Source organism: Chiloscyllium plagiosum, unplaced genomic scaffold (genome assembly GCF_037043375.1).
Source record: "Chiloscyllium plagiosum isolate Xiang-an unplaced genomic scaffold, Cpla_swu_hap1 HiC_scaffold_12, whole genome shotgun sequence".
NCBI lineage: Eukaryota > Metazoa > Chordata > Chondrichthyes > Orectolobiformes > Hemiscylliidae > Chiloscyllium > Chiloscyllium plagiosum.
Window position 1 is genome coordinate 46,355,993 of NW_028270150.1, and position 18,103 is coordinate 46,374,095.

General features: G+C 38.7%; 1 protein-coding gene across 7 annotated transcripts in view; it reads right to left on the reverse strand.

Annotated features, from left to right (window-relative positions):
- spag17 (sperm associated antigen 17) overlaps positions 1-18,103 on the reverse strand; it is a 228,948-nt gene that overhangs the window by 199,058 nt on the left and 11,787 nt on the right. For all 7 annotated transcript variants that reach the window (XM_087992764.1, XM_087992765.1, XM_087992766.1 and 4 more), the window contains exons 4-8: positions 16,645-16,704; positions 10,212-10,343; positions 9,319-9,493; positions 5,546-5,737; positions 3,857-4,044 (exon numbers count right to left, since the gene is read on the reverse strand). In XM_087992764.1, the coding sequence (XP_087848890.1) occupies positions 3,857-4,044; positions 5,546-5,737; positions 9,319-9,493; positions 10,212-10,343; positions 16,645-16,704 (747 nt within the window). The remainder of the gene's footprint in view (positions 1-3,856; positions 4,045-5,545; positions 5,738-9,318; positions 9,494-10,211; positions 10,344-16,644; positions 16,705-18,103) is intronic.

Genomic DNA, 18,103 nt, shown 5'->3' on the forward strand with positions numbered 1-18,103 from the left:
AAGGGTATAGTATTTGTTCCACTTCTTTGGTACAACTCTATCTAAGGAGAACAGGGTTAACGGTACCTCTGTAATTTCAAACTTATTTTCTTTGCATGCTTGGATGCATCCAATATGGTCTTGGTAACCTATAATCATTAAGTAGATTGTGCTCAGACTGCACAGTATATTTTTCTTGAAAGTGGTCCTGACTGCTGAAGACAGGTAAAAGATGTAATGATATTCCTTCATCAGCAGTGGTATCAGCAATAGCACAGGAGCAAGGCATAGCCATACTCATGTGAAATATATATATTCCAGTAGTGGATCTATTTCAAACATTGCCGACATTGAGAGCTGCAGAATGAAGGAGTCACATCTGCTCTCTAGATAATGGCTACTCATATATAATATCCAGAGATGATCCTTGAAATTCCTGAAAAGTTGGGCAAATTGTGAAACCAAAGATGGGCTTCAGATTGGTTTCACAGGCTGGCACAACATCGAGGGCCTGTACTGCATTGTAATGTTCTATGTTTAAATTTGATTTTTGAGAGAGTAATTGTGGCATAGGGGCTAAAAGCAGGCAACAATTCACAAAGTTCCCTTGTGTGATTACACTTTAATGCACAAGTAGAACACCAAATCCTGTGGGTAGAAAGTTCTATAGCTCATCAAGTCCCTCAAGCTCCCATTTACGACTGTCATTTTTCATACTTAAAAAAGGCACCCGCCAACAATATCTGCAAGCCAGATGGATCACTCAATTTCTTTTGGCCACTCACACCCATGCCTGAGATGTGAGAGACCAGATAGAAAGTGGCTCCATGTTCAGCAACATCTCCGCAGAGGTTCATCTGCAAGTCATCTGGGAGACAAGTGAAGCAATGCTTCTATAGGATGACATCAGGAAGCCTTCAGTATTCAAGGCATTGTTCTGACGAATGAACCAGAGAATGCTTGTCCCCTATTTTGTTGACTGTAAATAGATGCAATACATGTACCTGTTCATTTTCTCTGCAATGCTGGCCTTGAGCATTACGATGCATTGTCTCCTGTAGGAGCAGACGCACCATATTGCAAAGCCAAATATTGTGATTGCTTGAATCTTAATTCTTAGGACACAGGATTATTTAGTAAATGTTAACCAAGCCATTAATTAGCAGGATGACTTTGATGCACTCTATTTGAGTATAAAGTTTGCACAGTAATGGCTTGGGTCCCATTAACAAAGTTGCTAAGAAAGGTCAATCTTATTCCACTTCGAACTGTAGGAATGTACACTGACTCATAAAAGTAGACGTGTGGTGGACAGTAGTGGAGAATCTCCTGATATATTTCTCAACTAGCACACTAAGGCAATGGAACTCATTGACTGCTCCATTTTAAAGATGAATGTGAGTGCAGGATTATGGCTACCTTGATTAGATCATTTCTCAGTATATGTTGAACAAACTCAGGAACAGTCCAAGGTCACCACTTCCAGTCTTGAAAAATGCCCACTCTACCTCAGATTATCCTGAAATGGTAGTGTACTCAACAATTGATGCTAGCTTTTTGACACTATTAATATGTATTAGTAATTTGGGTGGTATTCACCTCTGAATGTCTGCTGCCATCAAGTCAAAAAGATGTTCTGCCAGTTGCACAAATGAATAAAGTGATATCTGAATTTCTATACTAACATGGTATTACGAAAATAGGCTGTACATTGCAAAAACTGGTGGATCATATCATACAGTATGCCCTTTTGGCTGTTCACAATGGAAAAGCTACTAACTGAACCTAACCTGCCCATGCTTGCAAATTTAAAACATAGTACAGAAGAACCTCGATTATCCGAACAAGATCACAAGGTCACGATGTTTGACTAAACTGTGTTATCCAGCATTCGATTATCCGAACAAAATACTTCCAGCCCGTGTTGTTTGGATGATTGAGGCTCCTCTTTTATCCAATATTAGATGCGATTCCGTCATTGTACATTATTTACTAAATAATTCTCGGTGTGCTAAGAATTATGTGGATAATTAACAAGATCATCAGATCATCACAGTTGTACATATTGGAAGCTACATCTATTAATTCTCTCCCTAACAGTATTGTGGGTTGAGGTATAGCACATGGATAGCTGTCGTTCAGAAGTCGGTTCACCCCCATCTTCTCAAGGGCAACTGCAGACAGCGATAAATGCTGGCCAGCCATGTTCATGTCCCACAAGTCAAAAAAATCTCTTTTCATTCTTCCTCCACTCATTCATTTTTCTCCCCTTGTGAAACTCTGCTTCAATATTGTGCTTCTTCTCTGTACATGTGCAGTGCAGTGCAACTTTTGTGTATGAAAGAATTGAAATTATACACAATGATGCAACAGGTCTAGAACCTTGTTCTTGTGCAGTTTTTCACAGTTCCAGGTATCAGCAGACATCACCTTCAAGATTTAATACAGAGAATTGTAAGATAATTCATTTTGGCAGAAGGGTTAGGGAATAGCAATATGGATTTAAGGTGCAATTCTAAAGTGTGTGCTGGAGCACAGGGATCTTGGGCTGCATGTGTATCAATCTTTGAAGGTGTCAAGACATATTGAGATTGTAGTCAGCAAATCATGATACTCAACAAGAACTTGAGCTTCACAATCATAGAGATGTACAGCTTGGAAACAGACCCTTCGGACCAACTCATTCATGCTGGCCAGATATCCTGAATAAATCTAGTCCCATCTAACCATCCAGATGCCTTTTAAATGTTGCAATTGTACCAACCTCTACAACTTCCTCTGGCAGCTCATTCCATACACACACCACCTTCTGCATGAAAACTTTTCCCCTTAAGTCCCTTTTAAATCTTTCCCACTCACCCTAAACCCATGTCCTCTTGTTCTGAACTCCCCTATCCTGAGGAAAATACCTTGTCTATTTACCCTATCCATGCCCTTCATGATATTATAAACCTCTATTAAGTCACCCCTCATCCTCTTACGCTCCAGGGAAACAGCCCTAGTCCATTCAGCCTCTCTCCATCGCTCAAACTTTTCAGCCCTGGCAACATTCTTGTAAACCTTTTCTAAACCCTGTCAAGTTTCACAACAAGAAAGGAATTGAATATAAAAACAGGAATGTTAAGCTGAACCTTTAAAAACTTTGCTGAAAATGTGTTGCTGGAAAAGCACAGCAGGTCAGGCAGCATCCAAGGAGCAGGAGAATCGACGTTTCGGGCATGAGCCCTTCTTCAGGGCCCTGAAGAAGGGCTCATGCCCGAAACATCGATTCTCCTGCTCCTTGGATGCTGCCTGACCTGCTGCGCTTTTCCAGCAACACATTTTCAGCTCTGATCTCCAGCATCTGCAGTCCTCACTTTCTCCTTTAAAAACTTTGAACAGGCCCTTAGTAGAATATTGCTTTGGGTTCCAGTCATCTCACATTAGGAAAGACTTTTGGGTGCCAAAGATCTTTACAAAAATGGCAGCAGAGATGGGATTTTATTAGTTACAAGGTTACATCGGAAAGGGTTGAGTTGTTCTCTTTGGAGTTAAGGACATTTAGCAGGGATCTGATAGAGATTTAGAGGATTATCAAAGGGGGATTGTGAGGAAGAATTATTTACCGTAGCAAGTAGTAATGTCTTTGAACATGTTGCCCATGAGGATGGTAGAAGCAGAAACATTCAATGATTTTAAAAAGAGATTAGATGGGTACTTGAAGGAAATAAATTTGCATGGCTATGGGAATTGTGCATGATAGTGAGATTGACCGGATTGTTCCATGGGGAATCAGCATGACTTCGACAGACCAAATGGCTCCCTTCTGTCGTGTAAAAGACTCTATGACAGTCTGATTCTGATCAAATTAAACCTAATAATTTGGGATAGCACTGACCTTCATGTCATAATTGTCCCAGTCTTGTGGTAATATGGCTTCCTTCACTGTATACTGGAGTCTTGCTATATCAAATAGTTTGGATCCAGGTTTTCCACTATTGAGAACAGGCTCAAGGTACTTCCAAAACTTCTCCAGGCCCTTGTCAGCTTCCTCTTTTTGTTGGTTCTCCTCTTCAACAGCTGTAGCTAGGAACAAATTTGAAAGCTATTTAGAGGTGTCCTCTAAAACAATATTTTTTTCACTGATATGGCTGACTTCCCAATTTATCATTTCCATGTTGTTTTCAAAGAAGTAAACCAAAGTTGAATCCAAGCTTTTATCAACTGATGGATTATGGATTGCAAGAGATAAAACTTCAGAATCCAGAAGTCCACATTCAATAGTATTTTTAAATCAGGGGTATACGCTGCATTTCTTTGAGTGCCTTTTGTGATAAAGAGACAGTTGACTAGCTCAGTAAGAGAAGTAGAGGAATTGGTGAATCTTAGGGAGAAATCTAAAACCTTACAAACACTAAAATATAATGCATACTAAACCAACCTGGAAACAATGCAAAATTTGTACACCTGATCAAAAGGTTCAGCATCACTAGATATAATTGAAAAAAAAGCTTAATTTCTAAATGACTACATTTTAAAAACTACCGTTCAGTTTATTACCTTTGGGTTCAGTGTGGGTATGAATGGGTGGATGCTGGGTCTAATGTCTTTGGCTGAGAATTTTGTGATGGGGTTGGGTGGCGGTGGTAATGTCAGTTCTCCTGAAGTCAGGTCAAGTTGGTGGCATTGGGTGTCATTTCCAGGGGAGAAAGGGGGCTTGCTGGGTGTTGGATCCTGTAAGTTCAGTTCAGGTGGATAAAAGGTGTGGATAAAATAGATGTGGAGTGGATGCTTCCTCTTTTAAGGCATTCTAGGATGAGAGGTCATGCTGTTAGGATTAGGGGTAGCAAAGTTAAAACAGAGTTGAGGATTGTGAATTCTTGGAATTCACTATCCCAAAGTGAGGTGGATGCTGGGACAGTGAGAAAATTTGAGGAGGAATTAGATAGGTTTTTGTATTGGTAATGGGTTGAAGGGATATGGAGAGAAGGCATGAAAATGGGGTGAGGATCATATCAGTCATGATCGAATGGCAGAGAGGACTCGATGGGCCAAATAGCCTAATTCTGCTCCTATATCTTATAAACTTATAAGGTGGGGTGAATATCAGTTCTGGAGTGTAGAAGAGGATGGCCACAAGTATTGGGGGAAGAGTTGGTATGGTTGGGGTGAGCTAGTGAGCCAAAGTTGAGTTAAACAGTTCTCCAGGATTTACAGTAAGTTTCTAATCCTCTAATATTCCCTGGGTAACTATTAAACTGAAGTGAGTCAGAACCCAAAGGTCTGACTTTAAGAGACTTTTTTAGTTCCAGATGCAGGGATATTGCTTGTTGGAAGTTTAAGTTTCCCTGCTAATTCCCATGGAGTCAGATGCATCAGGGATTCTGCATAGTCCTGACATGCTGTTCCTTGGACTATCTGACCGTTGAAATATCTGAGCCACGAAAATATTATCCTATATTTCTTTTTCTGCTTAATTCCATGAGGACTGAATAGTAATAACTCAATATAAATCCTATGAGTAACTGTTCTTAATAATCAAACTGGTGTTAACTACAAGCTACTAATGCAAGAGTAGTTAACTGACCTTGAGGTGTCTCAGAGGGCTCCTTTTCAGATTCAGTAACATCCTGTTTCAGGAAACTCTCATCCTTTTCATAACTGATCATTATTACAGCAGAAATATCAATTCCTAGTTCTCCCAACATAAGTAGTAACTGAAGGTTTTGGAAACCTTGGATTATGATGTAACGTTGAGGACCATCATCAGGTTCATCGTCTGTGATTAAACAAAAAGGTTAATGACACAATAGGTCCAATTTTAATATATTTAAAACCCATTCACTCACACAGAGGATTATATTAGGGTCTAGTATCCCTTACTCTCTGAAGTTCTATATTTTTTGTTATTTTATGTATCATTTCTCAGCCCAGGTCATAAACTTATGATCACCCTCAAAGCTGGTTTGTGATCAGGCAGCGCAAGGTGTAAACTCAACTGGTCTGCAATGGACACATTCTGGCAGATTTTATGGAATGCATGGGATCTTTCACAGGCCATTCACATTGTTCAAGAAATATCTGCACTGGTCAGCTCTATGGCCAGGTTTTGCACTTATCCAAGAGACAAAGCTGTAGAGCTAGGGCAGACTTTTCCACTCATTGATGTGATGTGGGCAAGAAAGTTGGGAAAATATGGCAAAAATGTAAAAATTCAGAATCTTGACATTAAAAAAAGTGGATGCAAGACCAGTTGGTAGTGATGCAGAAGCAGGAGGGGTGATAAGATGTCCCCAATGAGTGAGTCAGAAGTACTGAGGACAGGAAGTATTAGTAGTTTGGGAGAATTTGGTGGGTAAGAGAGGTTGAGTGGACATGATGCGGCCACTGTGAGAGTTGTAGCCCATGGGCCTCGTGCAGTTGGCAGTATTAGTGTGAGTGGCTACTCTGAATATGAGAAAGCACAGACAATCACCGACTCTCTTCCTGCTTACCGTGTGTTCCTCCCTGGCTAGTGTCCGAGTTGAGGCAGGGTGGGCCTGGTGATATGGCCTCTTTTAGCAGCCTGCAGAGAAACATACTGCCCACCTCTACACAAATCCCATTCTGCATATCCCTGTTTGCAGAGCAGGAAGTGAACGTTGCTTTTTAAACCAAGTCCTCAGTGATAATGGCGAAGCATCACTATGAGGGGCAGTTTCTGCTGTTCAGCACCTGAAGTTGCGTGCAGCTGAGATTTAAAGATGGTGTTGGGGGCATGAACATCAGAGGGTCCTGACAGTAGCAATCACTTTTGCCTCTCTAGTCATCTGATTCATTAAAAAGACACCAAAGAGCATGGCTGTGAATTTAATGAGCTGAAGAGGAAAGTTTCATGAGCAAAGTCTCTTCAAGTTAATGTGCCTTATAAGCTGCATAGCCGTGCATGCAGTGACTTCCAGTTTTGGAGATCTCCAAACCTTAGCGGGAATGGAGCAGCAAGCCATGGCAGGTCAGGTGCTATGAATCTCAATACAATAAAACACTTCAACTGAAAAGGGAAAATTCACATCTCATGTACTGGCCTTTCAGGTGTATTTTGGGTTTCTAAGAGTAAGATTTTCTGAATACTGAAATTTCCAACTGTTTCTTCACATGTAAAAGACATACCTGGCTACTTCTGCAGAACATGAATTGAAGAGCAGGAGCAGGTTAAAGTTCTAGACAGCAAATACATATACAAGGCAATCCTCATCCCACTTCATCCCAATGGCTATAAAGGGACTGTGGTGTTTCCAAGTTCCACACCCACCTCAGAAATGTCAAGAGTGGGAATCAATGTTCCCCCTGAGCTGCACAGTTGCAGAGTCACTGGGAAGACCCACACATGCCAATTGGCAGCCAATTACAAACTTCTGCCTCTAGAAGTTGCTGCCTTAAAAGTCCATGCAACAGTTAAAAACAAAATTTCAAGGAATGTTGGTGGAGGGACATGTTAAGTGATCTCCAGGACTGATATTTTACCTTTATAGCTGGACAATTGAGCATTTCCTAGAGGCAAAGTTCAGAAAAACTGCCTCCTTTCAGATTTTCAGAACACTAATTCCTGAAATACCACAAAAGTTGAGGAATTTCCCTTTCAAGACAGATGCTTCAGTGCAGTAAAGAGAAAGTGCTGCAGTGTAAAAGGCTTTCAATGAGACCGAACCAGAAACCACATCAGTGCATCATTCAGGTGGATAGAAAAGCTCCAATGGCACTACCACACAGAAGAACAATAGACTTCTTCACTGTAACTTGGCCAATACTTGTCCCTCAACCAAAATCACGAGAACTGTTAATCAATCATTTGCACATTGCTGTTTTTGTATAAGTTGTTGCTGCATTATATTAGCTACATTTCAACAGCACCTACACTTTAAAAATACTTAATTGTCTGTAAATTGCTTTATCCTCAGTTTGTGACAGGAGGTATATAAATGAAGTGCTTTCATTTATTTTTGTACATCTGCTGTGAGGAGGTCTATTTGGCAATTTGTTAATATTGTAATCCAAGCAAATTATTCTAAGACTAACAAATCAACAATGATATCCACTATAAATGATAATGACTTACCCTGAACATCACAGCAGGTTACAGGATTATCGACAACAAATGTAAGGAGGTTCATTTTAGTAGGAGAAATAAGGAGTGTAAATGCTGCTCCGAAGGCAAGAAATTAAATGGTATACAGAAACAAAAGAGATCTGAAAATACTGGAACACAAGTTACAACAAATGCCAACACAAGCTAGTAAAGCCATTTGGAGTACAAACTGCTAGGTTTTATTTATTAAAAAGACAGGATGGCATTGTTAAATTCTATATGGTGTTGACTAGGCCACACTTGGAGCACTGTGAACATGATTAGTAAAAGGATACTGAATCAACAGAGATGGGTCAGTTAAGATTTTTACAAGGATGATACTAGAATTAAGAGGATGCAGTATTATTAAAGATTTTGGAAAAGGCTAAAAGAAATATCAAAACACTATTAAATTTGAAGAAGATTTATTAGGTTGAATGTGGAGAAAATGTTCAGACTTGTTAACTGAGTTCAGAACAAAAGGGCATACATGCAAAAGATAACCAATCGGTCAAATTAAAACAATTAGAATGAACTTCTTTAGAGTGAGGACAGTGAAGAACTTGCTATCACATGGATGGGTCGAACCAGATATCATTATGGCATTTAAAAGGAAGTTTTGTGCAAGCAAGAAGGAAGATGGAAATAGCAAAGAGTGGGAGTGGTAATTACAGAAAAGTATAAAGACTAACATCAACCATCAGGCCGAAAAACCTTGGTAATTCAATCGTCAAATACTATGCAATTTTACACTTAGAGAACATTTATGATCTTAAACTTTAAACTGACAGCTTTATTTGTTGTTACATTATTGAAGTAATTATATTCATGATTTAAGATACTGACTGTAAATCATTTTGATACAAATTGTTCTATGTTCCCTTTCCTGGCAAGCTATTCACAAGAAAAATCAAATAATCAGTGCTTTTTTTGTCCATTGCATTCCAAACATTTACATTTTGATATACTTATAAATATAGATGTTTTTGGTGGACTGAGGATATATTTATACCAACCTCCACCACACCGTACTAAAAATTAAAAAATCATAAGATAAATACATATCCCATGCGTAAACTCAAACCCTAAACTTATCTTTTAAAGTAACACAAGGTCAAATGAGAGTAAAGACAGAAAAAGAAAACCACGCTCAGAACCTGAAGAACATTGTACATGTACATCAGAAGTATTTTTATTTCTTGTCTATGTAGAGTTTCCACTCTGCAGTATGCAGAAAGTTATGAATGAAGACTTACTTATGCATCTGTCTATAACTTCCACTTCACCTCGCTTTAATAGCTTGGTATTCCTTCTGCTAACCGGTGGTTCTGGAGATTTTCTTTCTGCTTTGCCTTTTCCTTTGGATGGTGTCTTTTTGTCTGCTTTTTTCTTGTTGGCACTTGCTGCTATTGGTTCCTCTTCCACTATGACCTACAGCAAGTGATGCAAGAGATGAAAAGAATTAAAATATTTAACTCTAATATTCCAGACAGCACCTTATTATGAAGGCCTGAGATCTACCTGGATTACATGATGTTTCTGTTAGAATGATTTATTTTTGAATTGATAATAACAGGCTACAACTTACAAGATAAGTTTACATAAATTTGGGAAGACTATGGTGTATTGACCCTCACTCAACCTCAGTTTGCAAGCACCAGAAACTGGTACCATACTTAGCTTAGAATCCAGGTTAGGGGTGGGTATTCATGTGGTGAACCATCAGATTTAAGCACACAGGTTTAGGTCAGAGGAATAGCATTCCATAGAAACCAGCTCATCAGAGTGTAAGATTAATTCTAATTCTGAAACAGAAGACCCAGATGCCAACAGTAAAACTGCTAGTTTTACTGGCCTGAGTAAAAAGGGGAGAGGTCAGTTAGACAGTCTTGTTTGGCATGTAATTTGTGCATTATCCACATGTTATAGAGTTTGGATCAAAATATGACTCTTCTCAATTCTTATACAAATAATTTTAATTATGTAATCAAATAATTATAATTTGAATTATTGCGATTTCCCAACTAGAGTAAATTGTCCTACCCCATTTTCTATTAAACCCTTGAATAATTTTTAAAAATCTATTAGATCCTCATGATCTGTTGGATTTTAAGACAGAAAAAAAAACACACCATTCAACTTAACCTACTTTGGTATCATATCCTTTTTTTTGAAGGTCTTTCTGTTTGATGCACAGGATCTGGAATTTCACAATTTCACAGAGCAGTAGCAATGAAAGCTCTTCCCCTTTAGCAAGCATTTCCCATGCTACTTCTGTGACCTAGAATAGCCAAAAAGACAAAGCTAGAATGCTAATGCACAAAATTTTAAGTTACAACTGTTGTAGCTTCTTTACAGCTTAGAGATATGACTGGCATCTACAGAATAAAGCCATGCAGAGCTGTTATGCAAATAAAATAACTTTTGGAGAATGTGGACATCACATTGCATTGTCAAGTTAAAGTGTAGATGTTATTTGTATTGATTCACCAAGTGTTGGAGGTTTGAATTACTTCAAGTTTATGGCGGATGAAAAATGGGAGGCTCGCTGGAAGTGTGTTGGAATAGTCATATCTAGAAGTAACAATTGCATGGATGAAGGTTTCAATAGCATATTTTAATTAAGTAAAATACCCCAAGGCACTTCATAGGGATATAACGAATGAGAAGTTACTGGTCCAAAGAAGGTTATATTGGAAAGGTGAGCAAAAGTTTGGAGAGAGAGATAGTCATTAAGTAGGGATTTAGAGGAAAAGATATGGACAGGCAGAGATAGTAAATACAACCTCCAAACCACTTGGTCAAAGTGATCTCGGTCACTGTTTAAACTTCAAATAAGCCACCACTCTTCTCTTTATCTAGACTTATCAGCATATCCTCATATGCTTCACTTCTTCAACTTCTTATCTATTTTCTTCTTAAATGCATCTATGTTATTCACTTCAACTCCACCCTGCATTATTATTAAATTGAAGGGAATGTCAGCATTTAAGTCTTACAGACATACAAGGAACAAGAGTAGGCCACGGCGCTTCGGCTCTACTCCACCATTCAATAAGATTATGGCTAATCTGATTTTAACTTCAACTTTACATTTCTGCACACTCTAATAATCTTTCATCCTCTCAATCAAGAATTTACCTAACTCTGCTGAAATTATTTAAAGATTCTGAATCCACTGCCTTTTGAAGAAGGGAACTCCAAAGATGCTTAACTCTCAGCGATGAAATGTTCCCTCATCTCTCTTAAATGGTTGTCCCTTACCTTTAAATAATGAACCCAAGTTCCAGAATCTCTCACAATAAGAAACATCCTTTCCACATTCATCCAGTAAATTCCCCTCAGGATTTTGCATGTTTCAATTAAATCACCCCTAAATCTTCTAAACTTTAAGAGGGTATAGGTCTAATTTGTCTTGCCTTTGCTCATAAGTCAGTTCACTATTATCTTTGTCATCAGAAAATTTAGCTACAATACCCAATGTGCCTTTATCCAATCATTTAAATAAATTATAATGAGTTGAAGGCCAGTACTGATCCATGTAGTACATCACTCGGGATGTCTTGCTGGCCTGAAAAAATCTATTTATTCCTACTCTCTGCTTCCTGTTAGCCAACCAATCTTCTCTGCAAGCCATATGTTACCCCAACACTATAAGCTTCTTTCCACAAAAAAGTTTAATGTAATGGATTATCAAAAGCCTACTGGAAATCAAAGTCCAATACATCCACTGGCTCCCCTTTGTCCAAGCACAAATTAGTTCTTCAAAGAACTTCAATAAATTCATTAAATATGATTTCTCTTCGACAAAACCACGTTAGCTCTGCCTGATTATCTTGAACCTGTCCATCTTATAATATCCTTAACAATAGCCTCTAATATTTTCCGAATGGCAGGTGTTAAGCCAACTGGTGTATCGTCACTTTCTTCCTGCTTTCTTCGTTCCTCCCTTTTTGAATAAAGGAGTTGCATTAGAATCATAGAATCCCTACAGTATGGTAACAGGCCTTTCTGTCTATCAAATCTGCAACAACCCTACGAAGAGCATCCCAGCACCTTCACCCCATCCCCATAACATTTCAATTTACCATGACTAATCTACCTAGCCTGCACATCCCTAGACACTACAGACAATTTAGCATGGCCAATCCACCTAACCTGCACATCTTTGGACTGTGGGAGGAAACCGGAGCACCCGACGGAAACCCATGCAGACACGGGGAGAACACACAAACTCCACACAGTCACCCAATGCTGGAATCAAATCTGAGTCTCTGGCACTATCAGGCAGCAGTACTAACCACTGAGTCACCATGTCACCCAATTAGCTCCTTTCCAAACTAAAGGAATCTTCCATGAATCTAGTGAATTTTAGATGTTGAAGCCAACACATCAATTATCTTACTAGCTAATTCCCTTAAGACAATAGGATGACACCCATTCGGACCCAGGAAATCATCAATTTTCAGTTCTAACAACTTACTCAGTACTACTTCACTGGTAATTGTAATTTTCTTGAGCTCCTCCCATTCAATTCTTGACTTATAGCTATTTCTGGGATGTTATTTGTATCAATCTAATGAAGAAAATATTTGTTCAATATGCCTGTCATCTCTTTAATTACTAATTCGCAGTGTATTTTTTTTACAGGACCAACATTAGCTTTGTTAACTGTTACTTTTTTAAATATCTGAAGAAACTTTTCCTATTTATTATGATATTTTAGTTAATTATCCATCGCACACTAATTTTCCTCTCCTTAGTAATCTTTTTGTAATTCTTTGCTGTTTTTCATATTCTTCTAATCTTCTGACCTGCCAGCTAGCTTTGCCTAATTATATGTCTTTTCTGGCGTTGGATACTATTTTTGACTTGGTTTTAGTTGACCATGTATGGATGGTCCATGCTTTTGAATTTTTGTTACTTCATACAGTCATACAGTGTAGAAAAGACCCTTCAGCCTATCAGGTCTATACTATCTACACTAGTCCCACTTTCCTTTAAGTGGCCCATAGCACTGAATGTTATGACATTTCAACTGCTCATCCACATACTTTTTAAAGTTTGTGAGGTTACCCTCCCAGGCAGTACATTCCAGACTCTCACCACCCTCTCTGTGAAAATATTTTTTCCTCAAATCCACTCGAAACCTTCTGCCTTTTACTGAAAAATGATATCCCTTATTATTGATCCTTCAACAATTGCAACCTAGCCACATTATCCATGCCCCTCATAATCTTATACATTTCAATCATGCTCCCCCCTGCTCTAAAGAAAACAATTTGAGCCAAATCATCCCCTTTACATAGCTGAAATATTCCATTCCAGGCAACAGCCTAGTGAATCTCTTAGTCATAGAGTCACACTGCACTGAAACAGACCCTTCGGTCCAACCAGTCCATGCTGACCATAATCCCAAACTAAACTAGTCCCACCTGCCTGCACTTGGCCCATATCCCCCCATATATTTCTTATTCATGCCATTATGGAAATATTCTTCAAATGTTGCAACTGTATCCACATCCACCATTTCCTCTGGAAGTTCATTCCACACACAAAATAATCTCTGTATAAAGAAATCGCCCGTCATGTCATTTTTAAATCTTTCTCCTCTCACCTTAAAAATATGTCCTCTAAATCTCCTACCATGGGAAAAAGACACCTGCCATTCACCTTATCTATACCCTTCATTATTTTATAAACGTCTATAAATTCACCTCTCAACCGCCTATGCTCCAGTGTAGTTCCACCCTATCCAACTTCTTCTTATAACTCAAACCTTACAACCTTCTGCACGTTCTCCAGAGCAACCACCTCCTTCCCATAGTGTGATAATCAGAACTGCACAACATACTCCAGATATGGCCTAAACAAAGTTTTGTACAGCTCCAGCATAGCCACCCTGCCTGACTGATAAAGTGTCCCATATGTCTTGTTAACTACTGTTATGGCATCATCACTTTTCTCAATCCTTACATTTCTTTCTCATTGTCCAATATTGAATGGAATTTGGTCCAATTAAACATTGGAAAGATCAAAGCTAGTTTCTTCAGATCTGCTGCTTTCACAGATCTGTAAATAAGCACTCTAGTGTCCTGCCATTCATTGAGTACTCCCTTGTCTTGTTACTTCTTCCAAAGCACATCACCTCACACTTTTCAGGGTTAAATTCCATCTGCCACTGATTTATTCATTTGACCAACTCATCAATATCTTTCTGTAACCTAAGACCCTCTTCCTTGGAATTGTTAAAATGTACATATCCTGTGCTTTCTGGAATATTTTCTGGTTCATCTCCCACCTGCGAAGAAAATGCACAGTTGTCAAAAGGACAGAATTGGAAAAACATGGAGTTCTTGATGGGTTGTCGGACTGAGGGAAGTTTTCAGAGGTTCAGAGGGGAAGACCAAAATTTCAACAGAGGGATGAGTACTTCAAACTAAATGTATTTGTGGAGGGGGAACCAATGCATGTCAGTGAGTAGTGATGTACTAGCTAGACCAGGATTAGTGCATATTCAGAACAGGTAGCACAGTTTTACATTATCCCAAGATTTTATACACAGAAGATGAAGGGGGGGGGGGGGGGTGTGCGGGGTCAGAACCAGCAAAGCATTAGAATATTTTAGGCTAGAGGTTAACAAAAGCATGGTTAAGCATTTCAACAATAGATAGGCTGAGATAGAGGTGGAGATAAACAATATCAAGTACATGGAATACGGAGTTCCCAAGTTCAGCGCAGGATCAAACAAGATGCTGAAGTAATAGACAATGAAGAGATTAGAGTTGGTGGTGAAGAAGCAAAGTTGTGACAGATCTGAAGAAACTAGCTTTGATCTTTCCAATGTTTAATTGGACCAAATTCCATTCAATATTGGACAATGAGAAAGAAATGTAAGGATTGAGAAAAGTGATGATGCCATAAAGCTGAGTGTTATCAGCGTAAATATGAAATGTGGCATTGTATTTTAAGATAATATTGCTGAGGGTTATCTAGAAATGAGGAAGAGAACAGACAGTAATAGATCCTTGGGGATTTCAGAAGTAACTGTGTCGAAGCAGAAGAATGGAACAGTTTAAAAAAAACTAGGAAATTGAAACACCATATTCAAGATGTGCAAAACATGAACACCATCCAAGTAAAAGCATTTATGGATTGGGGAAGGAAGTGCCAAATTATCTCAAAGTGTGTCCTTGTTTCCACCTGATGCACTTACTACAATATCATATTGATGATACATTTTGTATTTGAACAATAAATTTTTGCACGGAGACAGAATACACCTGAATTAGAAATGAAACTGATGGAATGCCAAAACAGCACTTTTTAAAGCGGTGAAAAATGAACAATTTAAACAAAAATTTCAAATCAATTATTTAAAAACATATTGCTTTAAACCATGTATTTTCATTGAATCATAGATTTCCTACAGTATGGAAAGAGGCCATTTGGCCCATCGAGTTCACCAACCTTCCAAACAGCATCTCTACCCCATCCCTGTAACACCCTGGCTAATCCACCTGGATTGCATGTCCCTTGACACTAATTGCCCTGGACACTGTGGGCAATTTAGCATAGCCAACCAACCTAACCTGCACATCTTTGGACTGTATGAGGAAATCAGAGCACCTGTAGAAACCCATGCAGACATGGGAAGAACATGCAAACTGCACCAAATGCTGGAATTGAATCTGGGTCCCTGATATTGTGAGGCAACAGTGTTAACCACTGATCCTGGTGCATTGCATTTGAAAAATGAAATTTCCAACATTTCAGTTTCATTGTTTTATTTCTGATCAAAAATAACGTGGAAGATTTTGCACAAAACAGCTACAGAAAATTAGTAATGTCATGTACTTCCAAAGAAAAAAACTAATTTGCTTTGGGGAAACAGCATTCTTTTAGGCACAGGGACAGGATTTTGCCAGATTTTAAAGTGTGGGGTTGTGCATGTAATGTGGTGGTGAGCACATCACCTGCACTGCTGAGAAAACCCACCCTATCACATGCCAATTAACTCATTAAGAACTGAATGGAGATGGATTTCAGAGGGCATTCCTGTTCTCCCAATGGGAAACAAGCTACCTTTCTCTCCACCAGGACTGCAGTAATCAGGGACCTGGCAAATTTAGGCCCTTAAGTGACCATTAATTGATCATGTAAGAGCCTTCATTTAAGGGCCCTCTTGTAGGGTAGTTGTAGCATCCCTACCCCAAGATCAAGAAACCCAGATTCAAGTCCCACTTGCTCCAGAGGTCTGTAATAACATCTCTGAACCAGTTGATTAGGAAAACAGGTTAAAAAAGGAGCCTTTATTTATGGCAGGTTGAGAAAATTACATATGAACCTCTTATCAAGAGCTTAATTAGTGAAGAAGATCAAGAGTTATAAGTTCCTCTCCAGAGCCCACTAACTGTATTATTTCCCATGTCACTTTCAGTGAAAGGAAAATCACTCTTGTGTGTTCATTGAACCATGATTTAGCAAACTCAAGGTGCAACAATTACAGTGCTCCTTAGGGAGTGCTTTCTAATTGAAATAGTTAGTTTTAAAATATTTATATTTAAAATAGAAATTATTACCTCATAAAACACGGGGAGGTCACTTGGTCTCTTCCCCTTTGGATTTCCAAATTCAACAACCTGAAAATGTAATACAGTAATTTAATTTTATCAGAAAAATTTACTGTTATCAATTATTTACATTTTTTTATAGTTCTCGAATGTCAGGAACAAACCAATGGGCTCTAGATGGCTTTCATGTCAAAATTATTTTGGGAGAGGATGAGGGCAAAGCCTAGCATGAACAGAATTTTGCAGCTGGTAGGAAGCTAGGGATGGCAAAAGGAATATGGTTAAAAACCAACAAGTTAGCCTGCTTGGGAATCGTGACAGAAGGAAGAGAAGCCTCTATCACTGTATTCTTTTCCTGATTGGAAACCTCTGCCCCCAGGTGCACTCTCTCTCTCTACATTAATCCACACCCAGTCCACACTCAAGTGTCCTTTCCCCTTCAGTACAAGCATGATGATGGCATGATGTTCCCAAAGCACCAGGCTTCCCCTCCCGTCCTGCCACGAGGTGCTCGAACTTATGTTTATCTTGTGATCCTAGCACTCAGGACCTGGGCACTTCCCATAATCCTGGAGAAACAGCTATTGCGAAATATTCAGACGAAATCCTGCTATCCCAAAAATTCTGTCCATATTTCTACTACTAGGCAAAGATAATTGTTTTCGTCTGACACTTTTTTGTTTAATTGATTTAGTTTATATTACATTCGCAACTTAGAGAACTTTGAGAGAACAGTCTATAAGAGTAAATGTCCACTTATTCTGCAAGATCTCAAATCAGCAATCCTAATGTTAACTTTTTCATCATCTACACCCCATAATTCCCAGTTGGACTACCAATGATACTAAATTGAACAGTGTTTTATGTTCACTTGGAACTGTGTTGAGACTAAACATTCTTATTGTTAGCTTAGACAGATGAGGTTACAATTCAAAAGTGAAAGGACAGCTTTCTTAAGGCATAAAATCACCCATAACTTCACTGATCTACAGTGTACTTTATCTGAAAGGACATAGCTCCTTTACAGAATAGAAATAATATTGCTGGTACAGTGAAATTGCAAGATGTTAAACTCAGTGGACTCAAAAATTGTGTTAGTTATCAGCTATTCCAACCAGCAGAATAGAAAATCCAATAGAATGATTCCTATGAGAATCCAAAATTCTGAACTGGTAACTCTTGATTAGCTAGATGTATCTTATTTTGTGATATGACCGCACTAAATAATCAAAGCAAAGCTAAATCTCGTAAAAGTGCTGGGAAAGCCAGCATTTGGTGGACATCTCTTTGTTTGTATTCAACAATTGAGTTTGTTAACCATTCTGAAACACAAGGTAGAAACCTTGTAACAGTTTGGCAAGCAAGCATTCTCTTCAGTAAGGAATGAGGTAGCTGTTTACTCCAACATTGTTGAAGCTCTGCTAATATAGTCCAAGGTATTCTGAACACTGAACACTTCCACTTGCAG